General features: G+C 42.5%; 2 protein-coding genes and 1 non-coding gene across 7 annotated transcripts; 1 reads left to right on the top strand and 2 right to left on the bottom strand.

Moving 5' to 3' along the window:
• Positions 1-367: 367 nt before the first annotated feature.
• On the bottom strand, positions 368-10,006 carry cep83 (centrosomal protein 83). 3 transcript variants are annotated; one of them, XM_077006476.1, is made up of 16 exons: positions 9,943-10,006; positions 8,947-9,150; positions 8,612-8,762; positions 8,193-8,285; positions 7,659-7,790; positions 7,266-7,517; positions 6,855-6,986; positions 6,617-6,731; positions 6,341-6,485; positions 6,007-6,156; positions 4,192-4,267; positions 3,877-4,034; positions 1,392-1,521; positions 1,103-1,206; positions 843-1,011; positions 368-702 (listed from the first exon to the last, which is right to left on the bottom strand). In XM_077006476.1, the coding sequence occupies exons 2-16, from the start codon at positions 9,147-9,149 to the stop codon at positions 538-540; spliced, it is 2,175 nt and encodes a 724-aa protein (XP_076862591.1). In that variant the 5' UTR covers position 9,150; positions 9,943-10,006; the 3' UTR covers positions 368-537. The 3 variants fall into 3 exon arrangements, with proteins under 3 accessions (XP_076862591.1, XP_076862593.1, XP_076862592.1); XM_077006478.1 differs by lacking the exon at positions 9,943-10,006 and adding an exon at positions 9,333-9,911; XM_077006477.1 differs by lacking the exon at positions 9,943-10,006 and adding an exon at positions 9,357-9,911.
• Positions 10,007-11,635: 1,629 nt separating this feature from the next.
• Positions 11,636-26,521, bottom strand: lrrc17 (leucine rich repeat containing 17). 3 transcript variants are annotated; one of them, XM_077006473.1, is made up of 4 exons: positions 26,155-26,521; positions 16,638-17,472; positions 13,530-13,685; positions 11,636-12,264 (listed from the first exon to the last, which is right to left on the bottom strand). In XM_077006473.1, the coding sequence occupies exons 2-4, from the start codon at positions 17,356-17,358 to the stop codon at positions 11,837-11,839; spliced, it is 1,305 nt and encodes a 434-aa protein (XP_076862588.1). In that variant the 5' UTR covers positions 17,359-17,472; positions 26,155-26,521; the 3' UTR covers positions 11,636-11,836. The 3 variants fall into 3 exon arrangements, with proteins under 3 accessions (XP_076862588.1, XP_076862590.1, XP_076862589.1); XM_077006475.1 differs by lacking the exon at positions 26,155-26,521 and adding an exon at positions 25,744-26,051; XM_077006474.1 differs by lacking the exon at positions 26,155-26,521 and adding an exon at positions 25,809-26,051.
• LOC143515567 (U1 spliceosomal RNA) lies at positions 22,573-22,736 on the top strand. The gene has a single exon (XR_013131132.1). It is a non-coding gene; the product is annotated as a U1 spliceosomal RNA (small nuclear RNA).
• Positions 26,522-27,914: the final 1,393 nt, after the last annotated feature.

Raw genomic sequence — 27,914 nt, 5'->3', positions numbered from 1 at the left:
TCAAGATTGCAGGCAGATGATAATACAATGACAATGCTTATTACTCCTGGTATCACTTTTATGTCAAAAACCAGTAAACCTATACTAGAGCCATAGATCCTACATTCCATTATTAAAGTTTTCTTACATACTATAGACATATAAAAAATATCAATAATAAAACATGCATGATAAACACCCAGAAATATAACTTTTCACCTGAGAGCTATAATAATAAACATTGGCTATAAATGATTAAAAATTACATCTGCATTACAAAATACCAGAATGTAAATGCACCCAATTTACTGAATGAATTAAATGATTATTAAAGGGCAACGATTGAGTAAAAAATGTAAACATTAAAAAAGAGAACACTGACAAATGCCACATAAAATAAGGCAGTGTATTTTGAAAAATATTCATCCAAGAATTCCCTGTAATTTCTAATTGTTCAAGGAATAATAAAAAAATAATAATAACAGTACAGCATTTGGGCCCAGTTGTGACTAGTCTTTGGCACAGTATGAATAGCTCTTGTCCCACAATGTTAAAGGTTCAGAGGTCGGGCAGGCTGTCCTGAGGTCCTGGGAGTATTTCGCTGTGGTACTCCCTGTCCCGATCCAGAGGAGCAGTCAGTTCTTTCAGCTGCTGCTGTTGGCTGTTCTCCAGGTGCTCCAGTCTCCTCCGCAGCAAGGACAGCTCCCCCTGGTGTTGCTCCTCCTGTGACAGGGAGGGAAGGGGAGTTCAGCAAAGAAAAAGAGTAGAAGACAGAAGCTAAACACCAAGGAGACATTATTATTACTGCTGTTATTGCTGCTGAACTTGTCTTCCTTGAATTTAAACTGTGTATTCCAATTGACCTGCAGGTTTGTGAAGCTGGACTCTGGGCCTGGGATGAGCATGGAGTGAGGGAGAGGTGTGGAGCTCCTCTGATTGCCTAGCAACAGCTGGCGGAACTCGTTGTGTCTCCTCTGCAGCTCTTTCAGACGTCTGCTAAGCTGGGCGTTCTCCTCAGTGTAAGGTGAATTTCTGCCATGCACACAAATACAGACATGTTTGTTTACAATACCCAAAACAATCTTCCAGGTAACAAACTGCATTTTCCCACAGAAAGTGGTACTTTTTAGCCACTCGAGCCTCTATTTCCAATTCTTCCATTTTGGCTTCCAGCAGCTGTATTTTATTCTGCAGTTTCTTCTCTTTAGCTTCAGTCAAGTTTTTTCTCTAAAAGAAAAAGAAGGAAATTGTTAATGGACAGAGTACTGAAGTACTGAAATCAGTGGAAATACCCACACAGTGTAATACTTTTATTTGACAGGTAAACGTCATGCTTTAATAACAAGAAAAAGTGTGCAGCCTCTGGACAACAACAGAACAGCAGTTCAGCCCTGGGAAACAAGGAGAATTACCTTTTTCTGAGCAAGTGCTGCCCTCTGTAGGCGCTCCTTGGCTTGGTCATATTTCTCCTGCAGTTCTGCTTCTCTTTCTTGGAGTTTGTGTTTCTCCTCCAACCACTCCACCCGCCTCTCATCCACCAGCCTACAACAGAGGATTTCAGCATATGAGCACTGTTCACAGCATCACCATGGTCATTACAGTTAATGTACAGTGCCTTGCAAAAGTATTCACCCCCCTTGGATTTTTCCCTATTTTACTACATTACAACCTGTATGTATTGTTTTTTTAATCTGAATTGAATGTGATGCATAATAGTCTATAATAAAGTCATATTCATAAAGAATATGAAAATAAAAAACTGAAAATTGGCAAGTGCATATTTATTCACCCCCTTTGTTATGAAGCCCCTAAAAAGTTCTGGTGCAACCAATTACCTTCAGAAGTCACATACTTAGTGAAATGAAGGTCACCTGTGTGCAATCTAAGTGTCACATGATCTGTCAGTATATACACACCTTTTCTGAAAGGCCCCAGAGGCTGCAACACCATTAAGCTAACCAAACAACACCATGAAGACCAAGGAGCTCTCCAAGCAAGTCAGGGATAAAGTTGTAGAGAAGTATAAGTCAGGGTTGGGTTATAAAAAAATATCCACATCTCTGATGATCCCCCGGAGCACCATCAAATCCATTATCATCAAATGGAAAGAACATGGTACCACAACAAACCTGCCAAGAGAGGGCCGCCCACCAAAACTCTCAGCCCGGTCAAGGAGGGCATTAATCAGAGAGGCAGCACAGAGACCAAAGGTAACCCTGAAGGAGCTGCAGAGTTCCCAAGCAGAGACTGGAGTATCTGTCCATATGACCACAATAAGCCGTACACTCCATAGAGCTGGGCTTTATGGAAGAGTGGCCAGAAAAAAACCTTTACTTACAGGCAAAAATAGGAAGGCTCGTTTCGAGTTTGCAAAAAGGCATGTGGGAGACTCCCAAACTGTATGGAGGAAGGTACTGTGGTCAGATGAAACCAAAATTGAACTTTTTGGCCACCAAGGAAAACGCTATGTCTGGCGCAAACCCAACACATCTCATCACCCCAAGAACACCATCCCCACAGTGAAACATGGTGGTGGAAGCATCATGCTGTGGGGATGCTTTTCAGCAGCAGGGACTGGAAAACTGGTCCGAGTCGAGGGGAAGATGGATGGTGCTAAATACAGGGATATTCTTGAGCAAAACCTGTTTACGTCTGTCAGTGATTTGAGACTAGGGCGGAGATTTACCTTCCAACAGGACAATGACCCAAAGCATACTGCTAAAGCAACACTTGAGTGGTTTAAGAGGAAACATGTAAACATATTGGAATGGCCTAGTCAAAGCCCAGACCTTAATCCAATTGAGAATCTGTGGTCAGACTTGAAGATTGCTGTTCACCAACGAAAACCATCTAACTTGAAGGAGCTGGAGCAGTTTTGCCATGAGGAATGGGCAAAAATTCCAGTGGCAAGATGTGGCAAACTCATAGAGACTTATTCAAAGTGACTTGCAGCTGTAATTGCTGTAAAAGGTGGCTCTACAAAGTACTGACTTACGGGGGTGAATAGTTATGCACACTTATGTTTTCAGTTATTTTGTCCTATTTGTTGTTTGCTTCACAATAAAAAAAAAGTTAAATGTTGAAAATTGTAGGCATGGTCTGTAAATTAAATGATGCAGACCCTCAAATATTCCCTTTGAATTCCAGGTTGTGAGGTAACAAAATGTGAAAAATGTAAAGGGGGGTGAATACTTTCGCAAGGCACTGTACCTGCAGCACTTAGAAGTGACACCTGACCCAGTCAGGTGCTGTGTTGTGCAAGATATAGTAAGTACATTTTATTTATATAGCACTTTTCTAAAATAAGTGCTATAAAGTTCAATTAAAAATAATTGAAAAAATTAATATAATAATAAAAATATAATAAAAACTAAACATACAGACATGATCATAACTTGTAGCCACAATTCATAAATGAAAGGGAATAAAAATGGGTCTTTAGATGTTTCTTAAAAGATATTACTGTTGTTGGGATACAATACATAAAGGTTCACTTGATTGGTCTTTTTTAACCTTTAAAATCTAAAGGTTAAAAACCTGCTGCCTGTTTTAAAAACATCTTCGTATTTAAAAGCGTTTTTGTTGGATATGTGACATGAGATTAGTGTCGTTTTCATTTATACGCATGTTTCAGGTCATTCTAATTAGGAAGCAATCTTAGCTAATGGTGGCTAGCTAAAAACATTAGATTACAACAGCTGATCTACAATCGCAGTCCTATTGTTCGGCAAAAAAAGGTTTGACACCCCGACCCAGCCTTGAAAAATGCAGTATGAATTCACAGGAAACAAAACAGTAGAATGCACCTAGTATTGTTCACATTAAAAATAATGCAGCATGAGAAACCATTCCCCTTTGACAATGGATGATGGAATCATGAAGGATTCAGGGGAGTACCTCTCGGCCTCCTGCTGGGTCCTCTCCATTTGTGTGCGAGCACTCCGCAGATCTTCTCTCACCCTCTCCAGACTCTCCCTCAGCCTGCCACTGACCTCCAGAAGCTCACTCTCCGAATGAGACAGAGTACTGACCTGTAGACCCAGCTGTGCATTTTGCTGAAAGATACGCAGAATCATGTACAAATTATCCATCATGGCTGACTACATCAGTCAGCCATGTTTCTTTTTATAACATCAAACATTTATATTATGTTCAAAGACAATGATCTGGTGTGGTACTGATTACAGTCGTACGTGTGGCCTTGCCACCTACTTGTCTCAGCTCGAAGTTCTCCGTCTTCTGGCTCTCCAGCTCCTCTAGCTGCAGTACCTGTTGCTGCACCTTTGCTCTGATGCACGCATGACACAAAGAGCCACCAAATAATCAGAATGTAAGAATGAAATCTAAGGATCTTTTGGCTGCCCTATTTTTGTAAGTCATAAGATCAGGGAATTCTCAATACCAGACATCATTGAGTTCAACATAATCTAATGTCCAGGCACTGTGAATCTCCATCTTCATGGAGAACATGTATTTTAGTGAGGTGTGAGGCTACTAGAAAGCAACCAGTAGCCTGTCTGGACAGTCCTGCTCCAACGCTGGATGATGAAGACAGGCATGAAAATGGGTCAGGGGTTAAAAAGGTGACAAGACCGGGGGGCGGGGCATGTGACGTCATGGGGATACGGCGACGGGGGGCGTTGACATGTGGGGGGGGGGGGGTTGACATGTGACGTCATGGGTATACTGCGACGGGGGGGGGGGGGGGGGGGGGGTTGGGGGTGGCTGCTGCTGTACGGGGATACAGCGACAGGTGATGCCAAATATTGCTCTTAAGGTGACATCATGTAAAAAATATAATAACGCGTGGCCACGACTTACTAACGCATGCGAACGACTTACTAACGCGTGCGAACAAGATAATTAAGTATTACTTTATATAAAGCCAGGTTTACCTTCCTTGGGCAGTCAGTTCGCGAACATCCCTGGGATCTGCTTGCTTTGCTGTGAAAAAATAAACTTTGTTGCCGCGTGTGAAAGGCGACGTTAGTATCTCGTTCCCACGCGTTAGTAAGTCGTGGCCACGCGTAATTTATTTATTTTTTACATGATGTCACCTTACGGGCTCCGTAAAATATAGCAAAATCCATTAAAAATTTTTTTTTTGACTGTCATGTCAATGGATTCAATGTAAACGCAATCCGTAAATGCAAGAAGCCGCTCTCGCCATTCCGGATGGCTCAGTCAAAACCATTACGTCTTAATGAACCAATAAATACATCAGCGGCGAAAATGAGTGTAAAAATACCAGGTTCACGTGTTTTTATTATCTAACCTGGGCTAAAGCACAGGGTAGACTCAAACGACAAGCGTTTACAACTTCATCTTCAACCTTTTCAGCCCTGGTGCGAATGTGATCCTCACACGTCCCTGGATTCACCAGTTACAGACTACAGACACACTAGAAAAAAAAATCTTGTTTCTTATTTTATGTCACCGTTAACTACACGGGGTTGACGCGAACTTAATAGGCCCATCTATCTACCTATTTATCACAAGAGCTTGTGGTTAGATCTGACAGTGTTCAACGCTGTAGCGAACGGCAGTAACTTTGTTTTACCGCAAAATATGAAAACGATTGAAACCATTAATATCCCAATTAAATCCACCCAATTAAAAATGTACGATCTGGTAAATGTAGTGGTAAATGTACGATCTGGTAAATGTAGTGGTAAATGTACGGTCTTCTGACTTGTCCCCGGTGTAGCACTAGGTCCTGCTTCTCGTCCCGCTTAGCAGTAAATGAATAACATGAATGAAGAACGTTTGTATGATTGAAACGCTATTTGGCCTCTATGAAGGTTCTGGGCGGAAACTGCTGGCCACTGTCATTGAAATTGCCAATTTCGGAAGTGCTCTGTTTGCTTTAAGTCAATATGATAATTAAAATATATACATATAATCTCCCGACCCCACCCAACAAAAAACTCATCGGATCTCCACGATTCACGTAGGTCACCCTTTTCAACTTCAAAACGGCGAATTTCGCCGAAAGGTGACAGATTTTCATGCCTGTGAAGAGGTCACCTGACATTCTGCAGCTCCTTGCGGGCAGCTTCCTCCCCGAGCTGTGCGGCACGGATACGGTCCTCCCACTCGTCTTTCTGGGAACTTCCTGTGGCCTCCTGCAGAGCTCTCTGCTGCTCCAGGTCAGAAAGACGATTCTCCAGCTCCAGTCTGATTAATGCGCATGTGCAGGCATGCACACACACACACACACACACACACACACACACACACACACACACACACACACACACACACACACACACACACACACACAGATTTTTTAAATGAAGGGTACAATGCCTGACCTTTTTTTTTTTTTTACAAAAAAAGCAAACAAACAAAAATAATTTACTTCTCCTCTTGAATGGCAGTCATTTTGTGTATCTCTTCTTCTCTGGCCGCCTGTACCCTGCGACCCATTTCTCGCTCTTTTTCTGATATCATCTCTTTGTGTCTCTGCACAGCCGTTTTTAAAACTTCAAGATCACACTGCAGACCTGAGAAAGTGAGGAAAAAGTTATTGAGAGCAGACACATTTTGAGAAGAGAAAAAAAATCAACATTGAAAAGACCAGCGGCTAAACTTAAGGTAGGTGAGACAGCGAGGAATGCAGAAGGCTGTGCTATACCCTCCACTTGGGCTTGAAGTGTGTCACGCTCCCTCTCCACCTCTCCCCTGGCTTTCACACACTCCAGCTTCACATTAGCCAACTCCAACTTATGGGTATGTCGCATCCCTTCAACCTGTTGAATAATTTTTATTCATGTTAACATTTATTACATCATGCTTAATACAGTGTGAATATGTATGCAGTAATATTACTCTGGGCATCGCAGTGAATCTTTGAGCAGGCAGCATGGGTCCACCTGACTGTTGAGAGTGTTGATCTCCCTCTCAGCTTTGTGCAGCTTGCCCGTGAGCAGGGCGTTCTGCTCCTGGGTGGAGCGGAGCTCCTTCTCCATCCTCTCCAGCTGCATGCGCATGGACTGCTTCTCCGACTGAATCAGACCAAAGGTTGATGAGCACTTCTACTTCGTTTATTTTATTTTTTCACTGAAACGACTGGTATTATTTGAAATGTCTAATATGCATATGAATATATTCTTAGCATAACTGCATAACTATAATGATGTTCTGAAGTACTAAAACCAAATGGAAAAAAAACATACTGCTTAAACAGGGTGGAGTTTATCAATCTGAAAATAAAAAATAAATCACTGGTTCTGCACAAAACCACACAAATCCACGTGACCTTTGACGCGTGTGTTTCCGCTCACCTCAAGGGCCTTGACTACAGCCTGGGACTCAGCTAGCTGGCGGATTTGGATGCGCTGCACGTTTTCGGCCTGTGCTCCAGAGTTGTCCTTTTCGGCGCGGAGCTCAGCCACCTCAGCCTCGAGGCCACGCAGCCTCTGATGCAGCTGGGCCTTCTCCCTCAGCAGGGCCTCCACTCGCCTCCCATCCCGGGCTGGGTCTCCCCCCTGCAGCTGAGCCGTTAGGGTCTCCTTCTCCCTCTCCAGACGTGACAGCTGATGGTTCCACACACACACACACACACACACACACACACACACACACACACACACACACACAGACCCACACACAGTTATACAAATGAAGTCGAAATTAGAGACAGATGGGATGTTATTATTCTTTTCCAGAAGACACACTTCAGCACTGTATCGCATCCTCCTCTCCTCTAGTATGCGTTCATGTTCCTCTCGTTGGTGATCAAACTCTGACTTGAGGAAGGTGATGTCATAACGCAACTTGTTATATTCAGATCTGTACTTTTCTGCTTCCTATAACAGGGAAACAGAGTCAGAGAGAGAGAGAATTAATTTAGAATAATTCCATATTTAAACAAGAACCCCGAGCCACTGATATAAAGCCACACATTGTGCCTTAAATGGATGTTATAAGCCCTCTGACTTGTATTTTGAGGTGGTCCTGGGCACATTAGTTTTACTGCTTTCAAACTATTTTGACTTGGTACTCTTATGAACAAGCTATGTAGATAATTAGCAATTTTTTCCACCTCAATCACATTCTGGTTATTAAAGCCCTTCAAGCTCCAACCCAGAGTGACCTAGCTAAAGAAAAGAAACATGTATTTTATACAGAACACAGAAGAGGCTTGCTTGGTAAACCCTTAGTAACCCCTCCTCTTAGGTTTCAAGGTTAAAATCATATGTGTTTCTTACCTCCTCTAGCTTACTGAAGCGCTCTCTGACAGGAGCCTCCATCTCCTGCTGAACCTGGGCTTTCAATAGCTCCAATCGCTGAGGGGTCATTGCCTGGCATGGACACAGGAATGAACATACACAATTTCTAGCTAATAAATATAGGAGTACTATTTCAAGCATTTTAGATTTCCCTATTAACAAAGGTATTTTCTCTTTATTTACAACTGAAATAACATCCGCACTCACAATCCATAAACAGAGAAACAAATCATATAACGGAGGTCACGTTGAAAAGACAACAATAAATAATAAAAATCTGTATTGGCCCTATCACTACAAAAACATTTAACATGCAAATAATTAAATTATTAATATAATCTATTATAATAATAAGGCACAGATCTGCAGTTCTCCTATCTGAATATTATTTTATGAACCTGCAGTCGGAGTTCCTCCAGCTCACGCGTTTTGTCCAGTAAGTCTCCTCTCAGCTCTGCCAGAAGCAGCTGCAGCTTTTCCTGCGCAGTCTGTTTCTCTGCCAGCAGGCGTTTACATTCACTCTGTGCCCGTGTGTACTCATCCTGCAGTCTACACACATGAAACGTGCACGTATGCACACACACAAAAAAATCCAAAAACACATCACACTACCATGACTAAATAGCTCTCAAAACAAATACAAACTAGTCTTCAGAATGTGTGATCAGCATAAAAAGCCACCAAGCCTAAGGTAGCCACAACCACAGATCAAAGTGGTGATGTTCTCTTGTACCTGGTGTGCTCAACTTTCAGGGTCTGGTAGTTGGTTTTGTGGTTCTCGCAGCGCATCCTCTCATCGATGAGCAGCTTCTGTAGCTCCATGTCAGAGCTGCTAAGCCCCACAGGTGCCCTCAGCAGGGCTGGTGCTGTCCCACTCCCACCAGCATCCAGGCTTGGAAACACGGCAGGAGACTGCCCTACTGCAGGGGCATTCATCCTGTTTGTGAATAGAAGAGCAAAAGAGCTTTAAAACCTTCTGCGCAACAAACGCCTACGCCTTCTGACCTTGAGATAGGACAAGTCCAATAAGTATCAGTACAGATTTGGTCAGACAGGATTCATACAGCCTACAGTGTAGTATGTGTTCATAATACGACCAACTGCTATTGAATGAAGTACCCAATCAAGAGAAGTCACACGCACAGTTCCCGTTACCAAGGCAGGAGTCCCCTTGGATCTCAAGTGGTGACTCTCTAAGGCACTCAGCTTGCAGCTATCAAGTCTCAAGTGATTTCATTTTCTGTTGTGGAAACGCAGACAGCTACCGGAGGGCACGCAGATTCCAGTGTTGTCTGGGTAACTGAACTAGACGGAAAACTGCAGCCATGGAGTGGTCCAAGTTAGTCTGTGTGTCCACCAACGGTCGGCTCGCCCCATCACAACTTCTCCCCATAGCGATATTTAGCTATCATGAAATCATGTTGCTTTCCTAAACACATAACTGACACTACATACGTTTAACGACGATATCTTAAACCCACTCGAGTGATTCATTAACAAGACAGGTTAGCTAACTTAGCGTGTTTTAAACCAAGCTAAATTAGCTACGCTAGCTAACCAATATTAGTCGCCTATTAAACAGTTGGTTAGCTAGCTTAGCAGTGGTTACTTCAAGTAATATGCACTAAACAGGGATTAACACCGGGAAATGTGAAATATTGTGGAATAATTGTAAACGAGTGGTTTTTTTCAGTTGCACCAATGTAAATTCATGCAATTTATAAATTACCTCCTGTAATGTATACCTAACAACGAACAGCAGCATCACATTTTCAATATGGCCGCCAAAATCGAGTAAAGCTCAAATATAGAATAAAAGTCTAAAATAATGAAAGTTAAAAGGTCAGATAGATAGATAGATAGATAGATAGATAGATAGATAGATAGATAGATAGATAGATAGATAATTTTCCATTATGAAATATGAAAAATTGATATCTCGTATGCTAAGTTGACAACAGAGGGAGACATCGTACAGGCTACACGTTAAACTGTATGTTGGTGTATTTAATCAGTTCTCCCAATCGTGTGGACGTTAAATACCCTAAATCATGCACAGCTTACAATGATGTGATGCCTATATATGATGTAAAAGCAAATACATATAAATATTTAACTATTATAGGTTTAATGTAGGCATGTAATGTAAGATTTGACTTGTATTTTCCTATTCTATAATTTTCCCCTTAAATCTCAAGAGGCAGATTTTAATTGATGCAACACATACCACATTGTAGATCTTGGCTGATGGTTCTTATTTTTGGAGTGCTTCCCCCTGGAACTCAACTCCATGGTTATTTTGGCTCCTGCATTTGAATTTTCATTCTTCTATATTTCTTTTTTTACTTTTTTAAAGCTATTTTTATAGTTATGTGTGTATGTAAGCGAGAGAAAGGCTGAAGGTTTATCTGGAGGAATATATAACTTCTGTAAGCAGTCCCATGAAGTCAGGAGTAGGAATTAAAACTCATTGTCTGTGACTCAGTGTAAAGTATTAGCTGACCAACTGAATAGCAGTGTGTTTTTATGAGGTTTTTTGATGCATTCCCAAGTCATGTGCCTTGCCTGGAGAAAATCTTTTCCTGTCATTTTATGAATCAGTCTCTCTCAGTCTGATTCTTGGAAAATGTTTTACTTTTTCTGTTTTGTTTCATGGTATATCTACACTGTCTACTAATGGGTTGACAACATGTATAATGATTTATCTTTAGACATAGAAATGTATGCAAACATTTGTTAATGTTACAGAGGGCATCATTAAAGCATCATCTCCAGAAGACATATTTAAAAGAATGCAATAAACAGGTCCAATAGCCAGGTCTTTATGTTTGCTTTAAAGAAAGAGAACAAAAAAAGTCTATTCATTTATCACTTAAATTAAATGCTGAAAGTAGAGGACAGAAAAAGCAAAGGACAAAGTCTATTCATTTATCACTTAAAGTAAATGCTGAAAGTCTGTTCTGATTAATTTTTTTGTTGTTGTTTTTGTTGTTTTTAGGGACATCCTGGTACACTCTTTACAGCAATGTCTATACATGTTACAATGACTCCCCTGCATCTGTTTCAGTTCAGAGAGGATGGAGATAGCCTGCTGGCTAGACACACACACCCATCCCCCTACTTCTGCTACAAACATCTGTTTAAGATATGGCAGTAGTTCACCCAGTCTGCCCCCCTCTAGATGACACTATTCCACAGGATATGACACGTATTTGTTGCAAACATTTGGATGGAATGCACATCAAAGGATTTGTCTAGTGTACATGCCTGTGAACATGAGTGTGTGTGTGTGTGTGTGTGTGTGTGTGTGTGTGTGTGTGTGTGTGTGTGTGTGTGTGTGTGTGTGTGTGTGTGCAGATGTTGTGTTGCAGTTTATAAATGTTATCAATTCTATTAACCAACAGACATTAGAATCCCAGCAGTAGAAAAAATGTCTTGATTTTTATTATTATGATTCAGTTTACAGGGCAATTGATCAGACACATACTAAAAAGCAGGTATTCTGTAACGGTGATAGATGATTTAAAATTTTCATTTATGATCTGATGCAGACAATTTAGATTTATTTTCAAGGAAAGGATACAGTTCATCAGATAAGACTGACAATATTTAGAGTCCTTGCTTTAATTCAGGCGAATGATCTCAAATTTCTTGGGCCGTCTATCTCTGATTGGGCTGGGCAGCAGATCTGGAACTTCATCAGTCTCTGCAATCAGCTCCTGGGATGTCATGCCTGACAGAGCCGTATCTGTCTGTGAGCCCACCTGCTTGTCTTTGGGGCACTCTGCATTGTAGGTCTTGACATAGTTCTCCACAGGCCAGTCTTTGAACTCATTTGGCTCGCTGCATACCAGACCAGTGTAGTCCACAGATGGGTGATGCTTCAGCCAGTAGATCAGGTAGTGGATGTTGTAGTCACAAATCCAGGGGTTGTCCCCCAGAGACAATGTCCTGAGGTAATAGAGGTCTTCTAGGACACCGTAGCTGAAGTAACGCAGACTGTTGTTGGAGAGGTCCAGCTCTCGCAGGTAGAGAAGGCCAGCAAAGGCTTCTGTGAGAGCAGAAACAGGAAGTCGAGTTGAATTGGGACAAATGTTTCTGTGGCCAATTGGTTGTTTATCTCATGGCTCAACATTTCTGACTATTCCATATTAAGTCTACAGCATAATCACCAAATTCAGATTTATGTGAAGCAGAAGCAAACAAAGAAAATATGTTTCACTGGATCCGCTTCTTTTGTTCACAATCTGATTTGTTAGTAGCGAGCATCACGGAATTGCTATAAGGTCTAATCAGTCTCGTATAGTGTAAAAACCGATTTTCCATTGTGGAGTTTTGTAGTACTCAGTGTGGCCACTTGCACAAGGTCTGAGTTTTGAGATATAGGCCCTACATGGATCATTTGTGTGAATAACAGGTTAACAGCTATGTTTACACCTTGTGTGGATAAGCTGCCTTGAGTGTGTTTAAAGAGGCTTTAGACAGGGAAGGATTAATTTCCTTTTGTATGCATGTTGTTTGCTTAGTGGACTTCCAGTTCCTCCTTAACGAATAACCAATTAGCACAAAATATGTATAATTTCACAATCTGGATAGCCTTGTCACTATGACCTTAAGAGGCTATGAAAAAGAGGAAGCATTTGTAAAGAAATCTGTGCAGCTGATGCTGCAGTCTGACAATATCTGTCTATCACCCCTCTGCACTGCACCCCATCACCCCAAAATTTGTCTATCATCCCTCTGCACTGCACTCCTTCACTCCAACATCTATCTATCACCTATATGCACTGCACCTCCAGCTTGACTGTTCGTATGGAAACTCAGATCACAGTCAGCTGCATTTTTGGAGCAGGCCTGAAAAGATCAGATGTCTTGACTATATCAATCTGTGAGTGGTTGGCTTGGTTTGTTGGCTTGCCAATCTATGAATAGTTGGCGGGGCTTCCTAGAGTGGAGAGAATTAGCGAGAGTAGTCTGTGTATGCAAAAAAATGAAATAACTTTGCAGTGGGATACATCTACTCTGTTCCATTGCTTTTATAAGGTTGATCTCTACATATTGATACGAGGTTTTACAATTATTTTACTGAACACAATCCTAGAAGCTTTGGGGCTCTTGTTAAAATAAGAGAATAGTGAACTTCTCTCAGTCGTGCTGTAAAATGTCTGCAGCAGTCCCAGCAGTACACCCAAATTCTCAGCTCATGGTTTTATGGTCTTTGGCCCAGATAAGCTACTCTGGAACACAGCCAATTAATTGAAGGGGGTGTGTTTTCTGCTGTATGTAAGCAGTCTATGAACTGTTCCACTGGTTCACCTGTGTCAATGTGCTCTAGACCATTGCTGCTGAGGTTAAGAAGCTTCAGATCCTTGACAGCCACAAACTCTTTAGGCCTCAGGTGTGTGATGTTGTTAAAGGATAGGTCAATTTTCACAATGCTTGCTGGAATATCAGCTGGAATGGTCTTCAGCCCTGAAAACAGAGTGTCCCATTAATAAAGCATTAATAGCCATAAATGAACAATTCATTCACTTTCAGCAGAGGAAGAGCAGCAGAAATACTCTATGTTCAATTTGGTACAAAGAGCAAGCCTATAGATTTGTCTATGAAGCTTTAGAGTCTTGAGAAATTATGGTATGTCACAGGATTTTCCATGTGCTTTCACTGTGCCTTTTGTGTTTCAAAATGATTTACAGCAGTCTAAACACAGATGGAGGCAGCTACCACATATATTGCTGATGGCTCTGTACAGTTTGTTCAGTGTTGGTGGTCTCTAAAAGCCCAAACCTGTTCTCATAACACTTACTAATAATGGAATAACAGCAACAACAACAAACCTAACTAAAAATAATGTCTGTCATCCAATGGTAATGGAACAGTTGAAAGTAAGTGCCAAGCACCAAAGAGACAATAACAAGTGGGCATGGAAATCTTCCATTGTTTATTTTACAAGTACTCTTGGCTTTGCGTGTTCCCAAACATGACCTCGGTACTTGAGTGAAGTCCAACTGTCCTTGGACGCTTTAATTTATTATGCCATTAAACGAACTGTAGCACATATTGTAATTGTAGTGTCCGTGTTCACATGAAACACTGACAACATAAGGAACCGTCATCAGAGGCTGACTGTGTGGGCAGGAGAATCAGTGACACATGAAACAGGGAGAGTCCAGCTTTCTCGTCCAACCGCACCACATGGCCTGGTATATACAGCTTAAGGCACAACCAGTCCCACATGATCAGAATACTGCACCAGTGCCCAACAAGGCCCGAGGTTGCTGGGACACACCACTGAACAGCCCTGCATCCTGGAACCACTCGCACCAGAACATGCACGCTATTACTTCACATCAGGGAAAAACCCATCACTGAAGGACCTGTGTGGCTCTCACACTTCTTTTGTTATTGTAAACTCCTCCAAGATTCCTGTGCTGCAGTTTTACTTTTCTGCTGACAGAAGAAACCTCCAGCCAGTAATCCAAGAGATCCCAGAGCAAAATGAAATCACAGCACAACTGAGGACAGGGACTGCACCGCTGACTCACCTTTTCTGAGTGGTGAAGATGAGAAAGCTTAGATCCCTCTGTAACCCATCTGTCTGAATTCACTTCAGAAGGCCAAATTCCTACTCCTGGCTGAGTTCAACTGAGCCAATATTTTTTTATGGCTATTACATATTTCAGTACATAGAATCAGTCTGTTGCCATCACAGCCAGAGGTTCTGAGTAATTAGATTCTAGTACAATGTAAAAATCCCACCAAACAGCCCAGTGGAAATGGAAAATACCAGAGACCATTCAGTGCAGCAGACAGCACTATTTACAATGTGCAACAAAGATGGTGTTGGGTGAAGGTATTTTAAGAAACCCTCAGTCGAAGCCCTCAAATGTCACTGCCTTTTACAACAAAGACTGTACAGATCGCACATAAAATTCTTTGTTGAAATTTGAATGATCCATTTCATTGCCTCTCACAGACATCTTTTCATTGAATGTGTCTCCCTTGATCAAAGTACTTCCTCAACTGTGTATCATAAATACATAATAGGAACCAGCATTGTCCTTTGGCTTGCACGGAAAAAATGAACAACTATGGAAACAATGAAACACCATGTATAGAAGATTATAGACAGAAACACAAGGGGACCTAATGGGTCCCTCCAGATGTATGATCTGGGAAACAAATTCTAATCTTTTCCCAATAAATGTATTTTTTGTCTTACTTGCATGTTGTGACCAGATGTTTGGATGCCTTTCTAATCAGAGATAGCGTCTCTCACCAACTTCCCACTCAAAAATCAAAAATCAGTAGTAGGAAGAGAACAAACCTGATATGGACCACTTTAGTGGTACATTGTTTTACAAAGATTAATGCAGGAGAAAACTGGAATCTCCAAAACAGCAAATGGTTGTAGCCAGCTGTCAGGGACCATTTTTGGCTAATATCACAAACATAATGTTAGAATTTTGGCAGACATCATATGAAGGTTCTCCCAAGGTAGGAGGGAATTTTCTGCACATAATGTTAATGGACACTCTTTCCTATGTTTTATCTTGATTAATCATGCTGATTGAATTTAAACTTATTAGGGTTTATTTTTTATGAAGCTGTTCACATTCAATATTCCCACTTCTGAAATGTTCTGAAAACATTTTGTGGCATAACCCAGAAAAAAGCTGTCATGAATCTTAAAAAAACACCTGATAGAATTAACACTCACAGAACACATGTTCTCATAAACTAAAAGGAACATGGGGACAAATGGAACATTCTTTAAACTTAAAATAGTCAATTAGAGATTTACTTAGTAAATTAAACATTTACGTAGGGAGATAACTTAGTCTACAAGGAAGTGCAAAATCCAGAATAATACTGCTATCTCGTGTTGCCAGTGTTGTGTAAATGTATGGCACCAAAATAATTTTATGGGAAACCTCTGATGCTACAAGTTATTATTTAATATCTCAAGAACATTACCCTGTGTGTAAAAATGCTAGTACTTGTTTTAAAGCTCCCTTGTTAAAACTCTTACATTTTAAAAGTTAATATGTAGTTTTCAGTTTACCCAGATAGTCAGAGCTACATTAGTAGTAGTAAATGATGCATTATGTAAATACATTATATTACAATTAATTTTTCTAAAACTGCAAACTTGTGGGTTGGCATATTTAACTTACATATTTAAGATTTACATATTTTACTTATATATTTAAGATTTTAATGTTAAATTTAGCTTTCTATGATAGTTAATTGAAAAATATAATGGTTTGCTCAGCACTGTTTATACAGATAATTCTATAGTATAGTATTCGTTCAAGTAATATTTGTGTGTATATCAATTACGCACTGTAGATGACAAATGTTGGAACACAATATATGCTTATATTTTATACACATTTCTATGTCAAGGAAAGCCAGTCTCACCTCTACTCTTGCACTCCAGCCGTGGTTTGGGAAACATATAGGTGTGACACAGTTCTGTTGCATCATGGTGTTTTTGTATCCCGGGTGGCCTTGGTGGTAAAGTTACATCCTGGTCTTCTGTGGAGCAGAGCAATGTGGCATCCAGTCTCTTCAGTGGCTGCCCCCACAGGCCTGTGGGCTCAGCACACTTTGCAAAGTTGCCCATGTGACGGTTGCTGGGCACCTGCAGGAATCGGATGAGGCTGTCCAGCTGGCAGCCGCACCTCCAGGGGTTGTCGTGCAGACGGAGATGGCTGAGTCGCGGCATGGGGACAAGCATGGCCTCGGTAGCCACCTCCAGGCGATTGTGCTGCAGCAACAGGGTGGTTAGTCTGCTCAGCCCATTGAACGCGCCCTCCTCGATCAGGGAGATCTCGTTCTGCTGGAGGTCCAAGCTCTGCAGCTTGCTGAAGTGGCTGAAGGTGTTGTCTTGTAGCACCTGGATCCTGTTCTGCGCCAGCAACAGGTGGTCGACGTCCTCCGGCCATCCGAGAAGCACGGCGCTCAGCCGGCGTTCCTGGCAGTCCAAGAACTTGTTTCCGTTTTCGATATACTCTTTGCAGTTGGCCACAAAGCGCTTGACGGCATTGGCGCGTCCGCGTCCCCGTGCCCGGCCTGGCCTCCGCGCGTTGGCCACTCTGAGCACTAGGACCAGCAGCAGCAGGGTGATGAAAAAGCGCATGGCGAGAGCTGGGTCTGGGTCACTCACCGGCGCTGAATCCCTCAGGACACTTCACAGCCTGGAGATTAGTGAGCTCACCAGCGTCAGAGCGAGCAAGGGGTTCAGCCGCAGCCCCTGGGCAGAAACAAACAGCGTCTCTCACACAGAAAATGCACCAGCTGGCTGCTAGAGAGAGTTCAAGAGTTCATCAAGAGTCTGGGAGTCCTGTTTTGTAATCGGATGTGTTAATGAACCCTTTAAAATATCTCCTTAAACATCTTTGATATTGTTCTGCAAAACAAGGAGTTCCAGCATAAAATTTGTATCTATATAAGTATCTGAATGACTTTGGCTACACAATGGCCTTTGCTGTCATAACAATAGGTTCCATTCACAACTTCCTGATCAATACTGAGGTCATTTTACATAAGACCTTGTAAATAAAATGGTAAACCATGACATTACTGTAGCATCAAAACATTTACAATCTATAAACAGACCTTTAATGTCTAAATTATTGCTTTTCCCTTAGATTACATAAATGCAATCCAGTCTCATTGCTACTAACCCATTTTATTTAGCTCACAACTTATGTAAATAAATAAATAAATGTTTCCACGGTATGCAATTCAAAAACAATCCCATTTGATTGATGCTACTCTTTTATTCTGTCCACTGCTTCAATACATTTTTCCATATTGGAAATTATATATAGACATTGTGATTTTATATATTCTAATGCCCATGTAATACACTGACAAGTACTTTACTTTATATTTTTGGTCCCCAAGGGGAGATTTGGTTTGCAGCTTGGACAACTCACCCAAGTAACAACATCCCTCATGAAAAATCATAAAAACCTAAATATGACCATTGCTGAGTGATGAGGCCATGTTTCCATTGCACAGGCCTTATTGATGAACTTCACTCTCCCACTACACCCTGCTGCCCTTAGGTTACAGTCACAGTCCAACTGCCTGCCAAGGCAGGACCTCTCCCTGGCTAACCACAACTGTATTCAGTTCAAGTTTCTAGTGCAAGATCACATTAATACACAGGATGGGTTTTCCCATCCGGCTGATCCAGGATCAGTAGATTCTAAAAAGATAGCTTTGTCTTCAGTACAGTGGAGCTTTTATTCATTTTAGGATGCATGCAAGCCACCAATGAGCATGCAGGCAGGATGCAGTAAATTAAATCCCATGCAGTAAATTAAGGTTTAGTGGTGCCGAGATCGACATCTCAGCCTGAGTAAGTGCATGCACCATGGAACAGGAACGCCTCGGCCTGAGTGTTGTGGCAGAGACGATGTGATGAGCTCAGAGTGCGCCGGCTCTGTGGGGAGGAGAGAGCAGCCACTGGAGGACCAACATGCCAGTGTAAACATGCTGGCATATGGGCAGCACATGGAGGGTACTGTCTGGAACTGACTCACGGGGTGTGTGATTGGCTGGACAGCAAGGCCAGGTCCCATGATTTGCTTTGACAGCCAACCAGGAAGTCCTTGGTTAAGCCTGTTACATAAAAGCTTCTCCCCTCGCTGCAAAGTTCTTCCCCCACACTTCCTCTCAACAATTCATTCTGTTCCACGTAATCACCACGTGTAGGTTCGTCAATTACCTGAACTAGTTTATAGGGCACACTAACATTACAGGTCAATAATTCTGTAATTTGGCCTTCACAGTCACTCATTTCCAGAAAGTTGTAAAGTTGCCAGGATGACAGAATGCTTGGCTAAGCTCACTTCTCTCATAGATAACACCCTGGGGTACGTGCTGTATGCTCCTTTATGACTGTTTTCATAGGTGAAACTCAGAGATAACTCCTGTTGTTCCATTTCATTCCAACAATTAAAGCACAACAGTGATCCAAATCGAATTCCTGATCCCAAAAGAATGCAGAAGTAACAGTTTTATGAAGTTCTTTAATAATAAGATTCATAAAATTAGGGGAAAAAATTGTCATGCTATGTCAGACCCTGTCAACCTGCAAATGCACTCTGACAGCTGTCTGGTCAGCCCTGATGCACTTTTGGAGTTATTTTCCCAATTGGTCGTGAGGAGCTTATTTATTAATTTTATTATTGGTAAACTCTTATTAACTCTTAACTCTTAACTCTTATTATTGTACCAACTGACCTACTCAAAGAATTCCTGCACAGTAATGTAGAACCTTGGCTTACTATAATTAACTATTCTCTAAGCCTAGGCAACATCCCCAAATCACTTAAACTTGCAGTCATCAAGCCACTAATTAAAAAACCTGGTCTTAATCTCCAGGAACTGTCCAACTATAGGCCAACCTCTAATCTGTTGTTCATTTCCAAAATTCTAGAGAAAGTAGTTTCCTCGCAACTCTTTTCTTTCTTGCAGACAGAACATGTCCTAGAGTTATTTCAGTCTAGATTTCAACCCCACCACAGCACTGAAACTGTGCTCACTAAAGTAGTAAATAATCTCTTAATCCTGATCTTAATCCTCTGATCTCTTAATATCCTCTGATTACACTGTTAGACCTTTGTGCTGCTTTTGACACCATTGATCACAACATTCTACTGAATAGACTCATAGGCATAAGAGGTCAAGCACTCTCCTGGTTCAAATCCTACGTGACAGATAGTTACCAATTTATACTTGTAAATAATGAATGTTCATAACGTACGAAGGTAAAATATGGTGTCCTACAAGGATCTGTATTGGGCCCAATATTATTCTCATTGTATATGCTACCACTGGGCACAATCATTTGTAGGCATGGTATTAGCTTCCATTTCTACGCAAATGATACTATGATTGTCACGCTACGGCCCTGGACTCCTCCCTTTGGGGCATGTGTTCATGTTGTCTACGTCTGGTTATGTACGTCTATGTAGTTCCGTGGGTGTGGTTGTGTGTGTTCACCGGTCTCACCTGTGGCTTGTCTCATGATCACTCTGGGCTTGGGGTTTGTCTATTAAATAGGCTTGTGGTTTGTCTATTAAATGTGCGTTCGCACAACGTCTTGTGCTCGTCCTTGTCTGAGTCTTGCACATGAGTGTTTTGTTATATGTGCGCTGTCTGTGTTATTATCACTAAAAATAAAGTAACGACTAAAGTAACAATATTTTTGCATCGGACTTCGTGCCTCGTCCTTCCGCACCCAGCGTTACAAGTTGTATATATTTTCTAATCTGGATGATGTCAATACTACTCCCAAAACTAAGAACTGCGTCCAAGACATAAAAACCTGGATGGCATCTAATCTAAATTCTGATAAAACTGAGGTGTTGCTTCTTGGACCAAAAGCTGCTAGAAGCAATTGGTCTAATATTCCTCTTACCCTATATGGCTTTTCAGTAACACCAAAATCTACCGCAAAAAGCTTAGGTGTCATTATTGATGCGGATCTTTCATTCGACACACATATGCAATGTCACTAAGGCTGCCTTTTTCCATTTACGTAATAGCGCCAAGCTGAGACATTTACTTTCATTAGCTGATGCACAGAAGCTGGTCCATGCTTTTGTCTCATCAAGATTGGACTACTGTAATGGTATTCTAATTGGATGCTCTAAACCAGGAGTGGCCAACCTGCGGCTCGCGAGCCGCATGCGGCTCTTTGCCTGGTTTCATGCGGCTCCCCAGCCGGTCCGCACTCTCACCTGCACAAACGATCTGTACCATGGCCCGGTTACCTCATCAGCTCTGAGGGCGACAGACTGCTACATCTTTGTGGTGCAAGCCTAGCGAGCCGCTAACACTTTTAAAACCGGCGTAGTGGAAAACATGAGACTAGCGGCATTAAGTATCTGTGCTATTGTGATTCTGCTTTGAGTCTCGTTGGTGAGACGCAGTTCTTCTGTCACATGTTTTGGCATAAGCCAAATTCGAGGTGCAGCAAAGGCACCGCAGACGACTGAGGGAAGCTTCAAAACTACTGCCGCTGTCTGTTCTCTTCTTCCTAAAGGTGAGTGCAGGTCAGTGGCATTGTAACAAGTGTTGATAATGGACTTGGACTATCCACTTTTGACCTAGAAAACAACAGGTGCATACATAGCTCATAGTGTGCGCCTACCTCCTCCAACCGTGCCCAAGTCCTGAAGCATATCACACCTGGGCACGGTTCGGAGCAATCATATTAGCCAACCCTGCGGTGAGGGGCATTCAGGATCCTTACATTTATATCGAAGTTTGTGTTTGGTTTTTTAAAGTACAGTTCGCTTAGCTTGACCCGGTATTTTCATCAAACGCGCATATGCGTGAGATGAAAACACCGCTTCCCAGTCAAGATCATTTCAATAAACAATTTGTGTCAGGTTTGCTCTGAAAATGGCAGGGGAAAAATGCATAGCAAAACAAAAATATGAAGATGAACAGAGGACGTTTATAACAGTGTAGGCAGCCATAGCCCAGCACCCAGGGAGCAGTTGGGGTTAGGTGCCTTGCTCAAGGGCACCTCAGTCATAGCCTCAGGCCTGGGAATCGAACCCAAGACCCTATGGTCACAAGACTGGTTCCCTACCACCAGACCATGACTGCCCCCACACTGTTTGTGTGTGACACTTATGATACATCTGAGTGTGTGTGTGGGTATGGGTGTGTGTGTGGAAGGGATGGGTAATGTTCAAGCATGCCCTTTTGTATGATGTTGCTCTTTGCTGTAACACATTACAAAAAAGTGGCTCTTGGTCTCTGACGGGTTGGCCACCCCTGCTCTAAACAGTCCCTAAAGAAACTCCAACCTGTACAGAATGTGGCAGCTAGAGTTCTAACTAGGGCTACAAAATTCAATCATATTAGTCCTACTCTCTCTGTGTTACACCGGCTTCTAGTTAAATATCAAACTGATTTTAAAACTCTTAAAATTCTCCAATAAGGTGTTAAATGGTCTTGCTCCACAATATTTGAGTGAACTCATTGCATACTATCAGTGGCGGACTTAGCAATTTGGGGGCTCAAGGCGAATTTAGCTAGGGGGCCCATCAACATTAATATGCAAGAAAAAAGTTAGCTAGTCAGGGGGCCCCTACAGTAGGTTGCAGTGGGAGGGACCCAAGGCAGTTGCCTAGCAACGCCTCTATGCAAAGACCACCTCTGCATACTATAACTCAGGGGTGCCCATTACGTTGATTGTGAAGGAAGTGTGGGTAGATCTCATGACATTAAAAAGTAATGGATGAATGACAGGCTATTGTCCATCTGCACTGACGGTTGTATTTTGATTGACATATCTGAATCCCCCCTCCAACTCACTATAATACTTACCTGGCAGGGGTGAGACCATGATCAGGAAGGTGGTTCGCCAAAGGTGAGGCTCAGCCATTGCACTCAGGCTGTGCTGACCCTTGCAAATTCCCCAAATGTGGGAATCTCGACTGCATAATTTCTGGTAGTGGGGGACTGCGTTCGCACTCTCCCCTGATTTTTTTTTTGGGCAGTCATGGCCTGGCGGTTAGGGAACTGGTCTTGTGACCGGAAGGTTGTGGGTTCGATTCCCAGACCTAAGGCCATGACTGAGGTGCCCTTGAGCAAGGCACCTAACCCCAACTGCTCGCCGGGCTAGGGCTGCCCACCGCTTTGGGCACGTGTGATCCACAGCCCCTAGTAATCACTAGTGTGTGTGTGTTCTGACTACACAGATGGGTTAAAAGCGGAGGACAAATTTCAATTGGGGTGTAAAAAAAAAAATCACAATTGACAAAATATGGCACATTTCATCTCGCCCTCTGCGCTCCCAAAATGCAGGATTTCTCTAAAGCCTGGTTCACACTACACGACTTTTCAGTCGTCAGGTTTTTGTGCCGTCCGCACTACACGACTGGTCGTGCTGTAATCGCGAGTCTTTCAGTTGTTGTGGCGTTCACACTACATGACTAATCGGCGACGGGGGCTCACGAATTACACGACTGGGGAACGACTGGGGAATTGCCGACTCATCTGGCTGCCGTCCAAAAACACGAGAACACGAAAACGAAACTCTCCCAGAACCAGCAACACCACGTAGAAGAAAAAAACAATGTACATGTACTCCACATTTTCGTTATTGTTATTTTTTTTTTTACCGTTTATACACTCCATAGTCCCAAGTTGCCAGAATTATTTCATCTCTCCGTTGCAGTGAACATATAATCAATCGCACTATTTCTCCAGTGCTGTCACAATAACTTAAACACAGTGTTGTAGTAAAGTTGTAAGAAAGGTGAGGATTTTGTGTGTTTGCTGGGTTACTGTTTTGAAAGCATTCTTGAAAGTTTTTTACATTCTTCAGAGATATCTTCAGCGGTGCCGCGGTTCTCTCTCCGCGTTCCCATTGGCTGTAGCTAGACGCTGCTGCCGACTCTCAGTCACAGACTGCTAGATATTAAACATGCTAGATATCTGCCAGTCGTCTGCGACCAGTTGGCGACCAGTCGGCGACGGCTCGGCGAGCGTCTTTCAGCAGTTCACACTACACGACTGAGCGAGCGACGAGTGATCGCCGATTCGCCTCCGACCACAGTTTTTGTCGGCGATCAGTCTGCGACTGAAAAACCAGCCTAAAATCGTGTAGTGTGAACCAGGCTTTAGAGGCAGAGCTTTCTCCTTTAAAGCCCCCCAGTTATGGAATAGCCTTCCAGCTCCAATCTGAGATTCTGACACATTTCCAATCTTTAAATCTAGACTTAAGACTCACCTATTTAATCACACCTTTAGTTAATATTCTACCTGTGAAGGTATAGAGCTCAGGGCCCCCAGTCATTGAGTCTTCTGGTAATCTGAGTTGTTGATTCTATCATCCAGCCATGTCATGTGATCACTCTAGTTGTGACAATGACTTGGGTGGAAAGCAATGGCTTAGTGAGCCCTCATGACTGGTCATCTCCAGGCTTGTCCCTTTAGTTATGCTGCTATAGATAAGCCTGCCGGAGCCACATGCTAATCACTGGCACATGAGCTATGTATGTCTGTTTAAGTCGATGGTTGTCTAAATTGATGTTCACATACTCAACCTGTATTTTATATATTTTTTGCATGCTTCTACCAAAGACAATTCCATACAAGCACCTAGGAGATGGTCTGGCTTGCCAATGGATGTGCAGATGCTGTGTTTGGAACTGCCATTGCCACAAGAGGACGCACTGATGCAGCTCCTACCTGAGGCTCATCGGCATTGAAGGGACTGTGACTACACGGCCTGGAATTAGAACTATAACTATTGAACTATATTTGACCTATAAATATGGACTTCTACTAGTGGGCCGCTCAATGGAGGATGGGTTCCCCTTTGAGTCTTGGACCTCCCAAGGTTTTTTCTAATCCTTGCCATCTCAGGGAATTTTTCCTTGCCACTGTCGCCTCTGGCTTGCTCATTAGGGATCTGTACCCATACAATTGTAAAGCTGCTTTGTGAAACGTGTTGTAAAGAGCGGTATTTAAATAAATTTGACTTTGACTTTGACATCTACATAGTGCACAACAATGCTAGCAACATTAATAAAACTAATAATAAATGTTAGGACAGTAAAACAACACTTTCACCAGCAATATTGTGCACGCTTTTCAAACAAAGTAACAGCGTCCCACTCTGGCCAGGAGAGGGATCACCCTGCGGGGTGAGCAGATGCGCAGCTGCAGTGACGGTGGTGGCTTCTCTACTGAGCACCACAGAGGGGGGGGGGTGGGGGGTACGGGGTGGAAGGGGGTGGGGGGTTGAACACAGGCTGCAACGTGAACTCTGATAACACAGCTGCAGGCACGACACAACACGTCTGCATGCAGTAGCAAAATCAGGCAAGCCACCCCAGGCGTGCATGGAAACCTCCAGCAGGAAGCAGTGCAGAACACAGGTCACAGTACTGCACAAAGAGGAAAAGGGAGGGAGGGTGTGAGGGGAAGGTTTCTGCACCCCTGTTTGCCATGGCCGCTGTGTCAGAAATGGTTTACCCTTTCCCATTCATTTTCATTCCCACACATGTTCGTATACACATCCACACCTGTGAGTGCAGCACCATAACCAAATACATCCATCAGTGTAATCCAGGGGGAGAGTGGAGACTATAGAAAGAAACAGAAGAGAGAAAGAAAGAGAGAGAAAAAAAAGAAAGTGCAGAGCAGGCGGAGAGAGTATATATACCCTGTGGTGCTTAATTAAAACCATTTGAGCTTTCCTGCAGAGGAAGGGGATCAAATATGTTCTAGTCACATTTGTTTAAGAGCCCAGCTGATATGACGTTTTGATTAACATGTAATTATGGAATAGTACTCCAAAATGACAAGATACATGTAGTAAAGGACAGGATTACCTCTATTCATTCTTTTTCCTCTAGAGAAATGCCTTCAAGCATGCATATAACCAGTGAATTCAGGGCAATCCCCCATCAGCAGGGAAATAAATGGAAAAATGGAAGAGATACCAAGTTTCTGTGAAAAGAATCTTCATAATACACACCTTCTGCTTCTCATTCCAGCTCTGGGAAAGCCACAGTCCTTAAACACGAATGCAAGAGGAATTACCTGAGAACTCCTCCCTGGCTTGGTGTTTATTACTTGATTGAAGAGTGTCTTGGAGGGGCACCAAATGCATTTACACCTCAAGTGCCACGCTAGCTAAATAAACAAAGCCTGCTTCCAGTCGGTGCCCATTTTCCAGCCCAGATGTCTCATCCTAAAGTCCTAGAGTGTAATCCAAGTGTATGCAAGAGCCATCGTGGACCACAGCTGTTCAGCAACGTGTGCCACAGAGTAGCAAGAGTACTGGAACTCCTCATCCCCTGCCACTACATGATAGATCCCCCTCCCCCAACATGCGCACCCACACACACACAAACACAAAGACGCACACAAAAAGGGCCACAAGTACCTGGTCACAGGGAAATTGAGCTCACAGTGTCATCCAGTCGGTGTATCCGGTGTGCTGCGCTCTCTGTGTAATGAGTGCTGAGTTGTACTGGAGGCTGGAGCGAAGCCTGCTTACTCTCCCTGTGTGTGAGGGTGCGCACGTGTATGTGTGTGTGTGTGTGTGTGTGTGTGTGTGTGTGAGAGAGAGAGAGAGAGGGGCTCTGTGCAGTCGCAGGCTTTGGTCGGTTTTAAATTACAACACTCCTCTGCACAGGCTGTCTAATACTCATATCCAGCAGTGAATTGCTGGCCTGCCTACAGCTTACTGTACACGCTAATCAGCATATGGCAGAAAGTGTGCAGATACGACTAAAAACCCTCAGCTCACCACTAACACTAGCTGATATTCTTTTGGGTTATAAAATGCTTTGGCAATAAAACTTTTTGTCTCTATGAATTGTCTTGAGCAAACAAAATGTTCACCTCTGTTTCCTCTCAAGATGATTGATCTCTTTTATGGTTGTTTCTTGCAGATCATTACTATAGAGGCATAAATAAAACTTTCAAGCTAAATCAATCTTTCCAATCCGATAGGCTAGGCAGGGTAGCTTTGCTGGGTCCGGTCCGTCTGGCTAACACAAGCACGCTAATGAACAGCCTCCCAGCTGCCCACAGTAGGAGCTTTGGTCAGTGTGTTTCCAAAAGTAATTTGTAACTGTCTCTAGGTGCCTCAAATAAGGAGTAGCTCCACTCTGACAGTTGCTCTGAAAAGAAGCAGAAACATTTCAGGCAAAAATGTAACAAAAAAGCATTTGTGCTGTTTATATCGCCACAGAGCTAAGTTGATAGTTTGTTTGAATGTAGGAGTCTGCTGTTTTTTTCTCATATTTTTTAAGCCTGTGATAAATGCTACCTTTACGTGTTTAAATATATTTTGTCTACTTGCAGTTCTTCTTTGTGAATCAGCGATTGCTGCGTTCAGTCATCGTCTTCAGGGGACCCGCCAGTCCCCCTACATGTCCATTCTGTGCTTCTGGACATTCACTTATTCATGAATGAAACACATTATAACGCAAACGTTCTGACATAAGAAAATTGGCTAAAAATTATACAATTATAAAATATTACCTGGCACAATACATTTTAAATATATATAATAATTACTCTACATCCCAGTATATTATAATACACAATTATGTAATACCCCCTTTATTTCCATTCATACAGCTTTCATAAAGCAGACAGTTATTGCTCTGTGGTCCACCCAATAAAAATCTCCTCAAACACAGTGTCTTTGAAAAAAACTTTCCAAAATCTTTCAGATGACACTGTGTTACATGTATCTAATGCCCATGATTATTCTGGTGTAAACACATTAGATCAAGAGTTCAGTTAAGTACATTTGTATGTCCACTTTTATAATTGCAAAATAATCCAACTCTATGTTCAAAATATAGTTTTGCTATTGGCAAGGACACAGGCTTTGGCCCACAGGGGCTGTATTATTCTAAGTCTACTAAGTTCATACCTACTTGCAGCTGTTGAGAATGGAACATGGACATTTTCCAAGATCAGGGCAGTACTGTCATCTGATTGTATTCCTGTAAACACCATAACAAGTTTGAGAAATCCCAGTTTAGGTTGTGCCTACAGTTCCCTGCTAGGGGGTGGTGATTGGGGGTGGGGGGTGCTGAAGAATGAGCCTTCCCTTCATCACAGTTGCCTTCATGAGACATGATGTCATTAGTCAGGAATTCATGGGCAGATATGTTTTTAGTGCGA

This window comes from Brachyhypopomus gauderio, chromosome 5 (assembly GCF_052324685.1).
Source record: "Brachyhypopomus gauderio isolate BG-103 chromosome 5, BGAUD_0.2, whole genome shotgun sequence".
NCBI classification, from domain to species: Eukaryota; Metazoa; Chordata; class Actinopteri; order Gymnotiformes; family Hypopomidae; genus Brachyhypopomus; species Brachyhypopomus gauderio.
The sequence above is the reverse complement of the archived record's forward strand: the minus strand, read 5'-3'. Positions and strand labels throughout refer to the sequence as shown.

What these genes read in the sequence shown, in the direction of transcription:
- lrrc17 (XM_077006473.1), bottom strand. Translation starts at nt 17,358, where the DNA reads ATGCGCTTTTTCATCACCCTGCTGCTGCTGGTCCTAGTGCTCAGAGTG. An exon ending in GCTGGAGTGCAAGAGTAGAG is followed by an intron (nt 13,686 to 16,637) that starts GTGAGACTGGCT and finishes CTCTGTTTTCAG; the next exon opens with GGCTGAAGACCATTCCAGCT. An exon ending in TCTAGAGCACATTGACACAG is followed by an intron (nt 12,265 to 13,529) that starts GTGAACCAGTGG and finishes CTGCTCTCACAG; the next exon opens with AAGCCTTTGCTGGCCTTCTC.
- cep83 (XM_077006476.1), bottom strand. Translation starts at nt 9,149, where the DNA reads ATGAATGCCCCTGCAGTAGGGCAGTCTCCTGCCGTGTTTCCAAGCCTG. An exon ending in CTGAAAGTTGAGCACACCAG is followed by an intron (nt 8,763 to 8,946) that starts GTACAAGAGAAC and finishes TCATGTGTGTAG; the next exon opens with ACTGCAGGATGAGTACACAC. An exon ending in TCAACACTCTCAACAGTCAG is followed by an intron (nt 6,732 to 6,854) that starts GTGGACCCATGC and finishes ATTATTCAACAG; the next exon opens with GTTGAAGGGATGCGACATAC.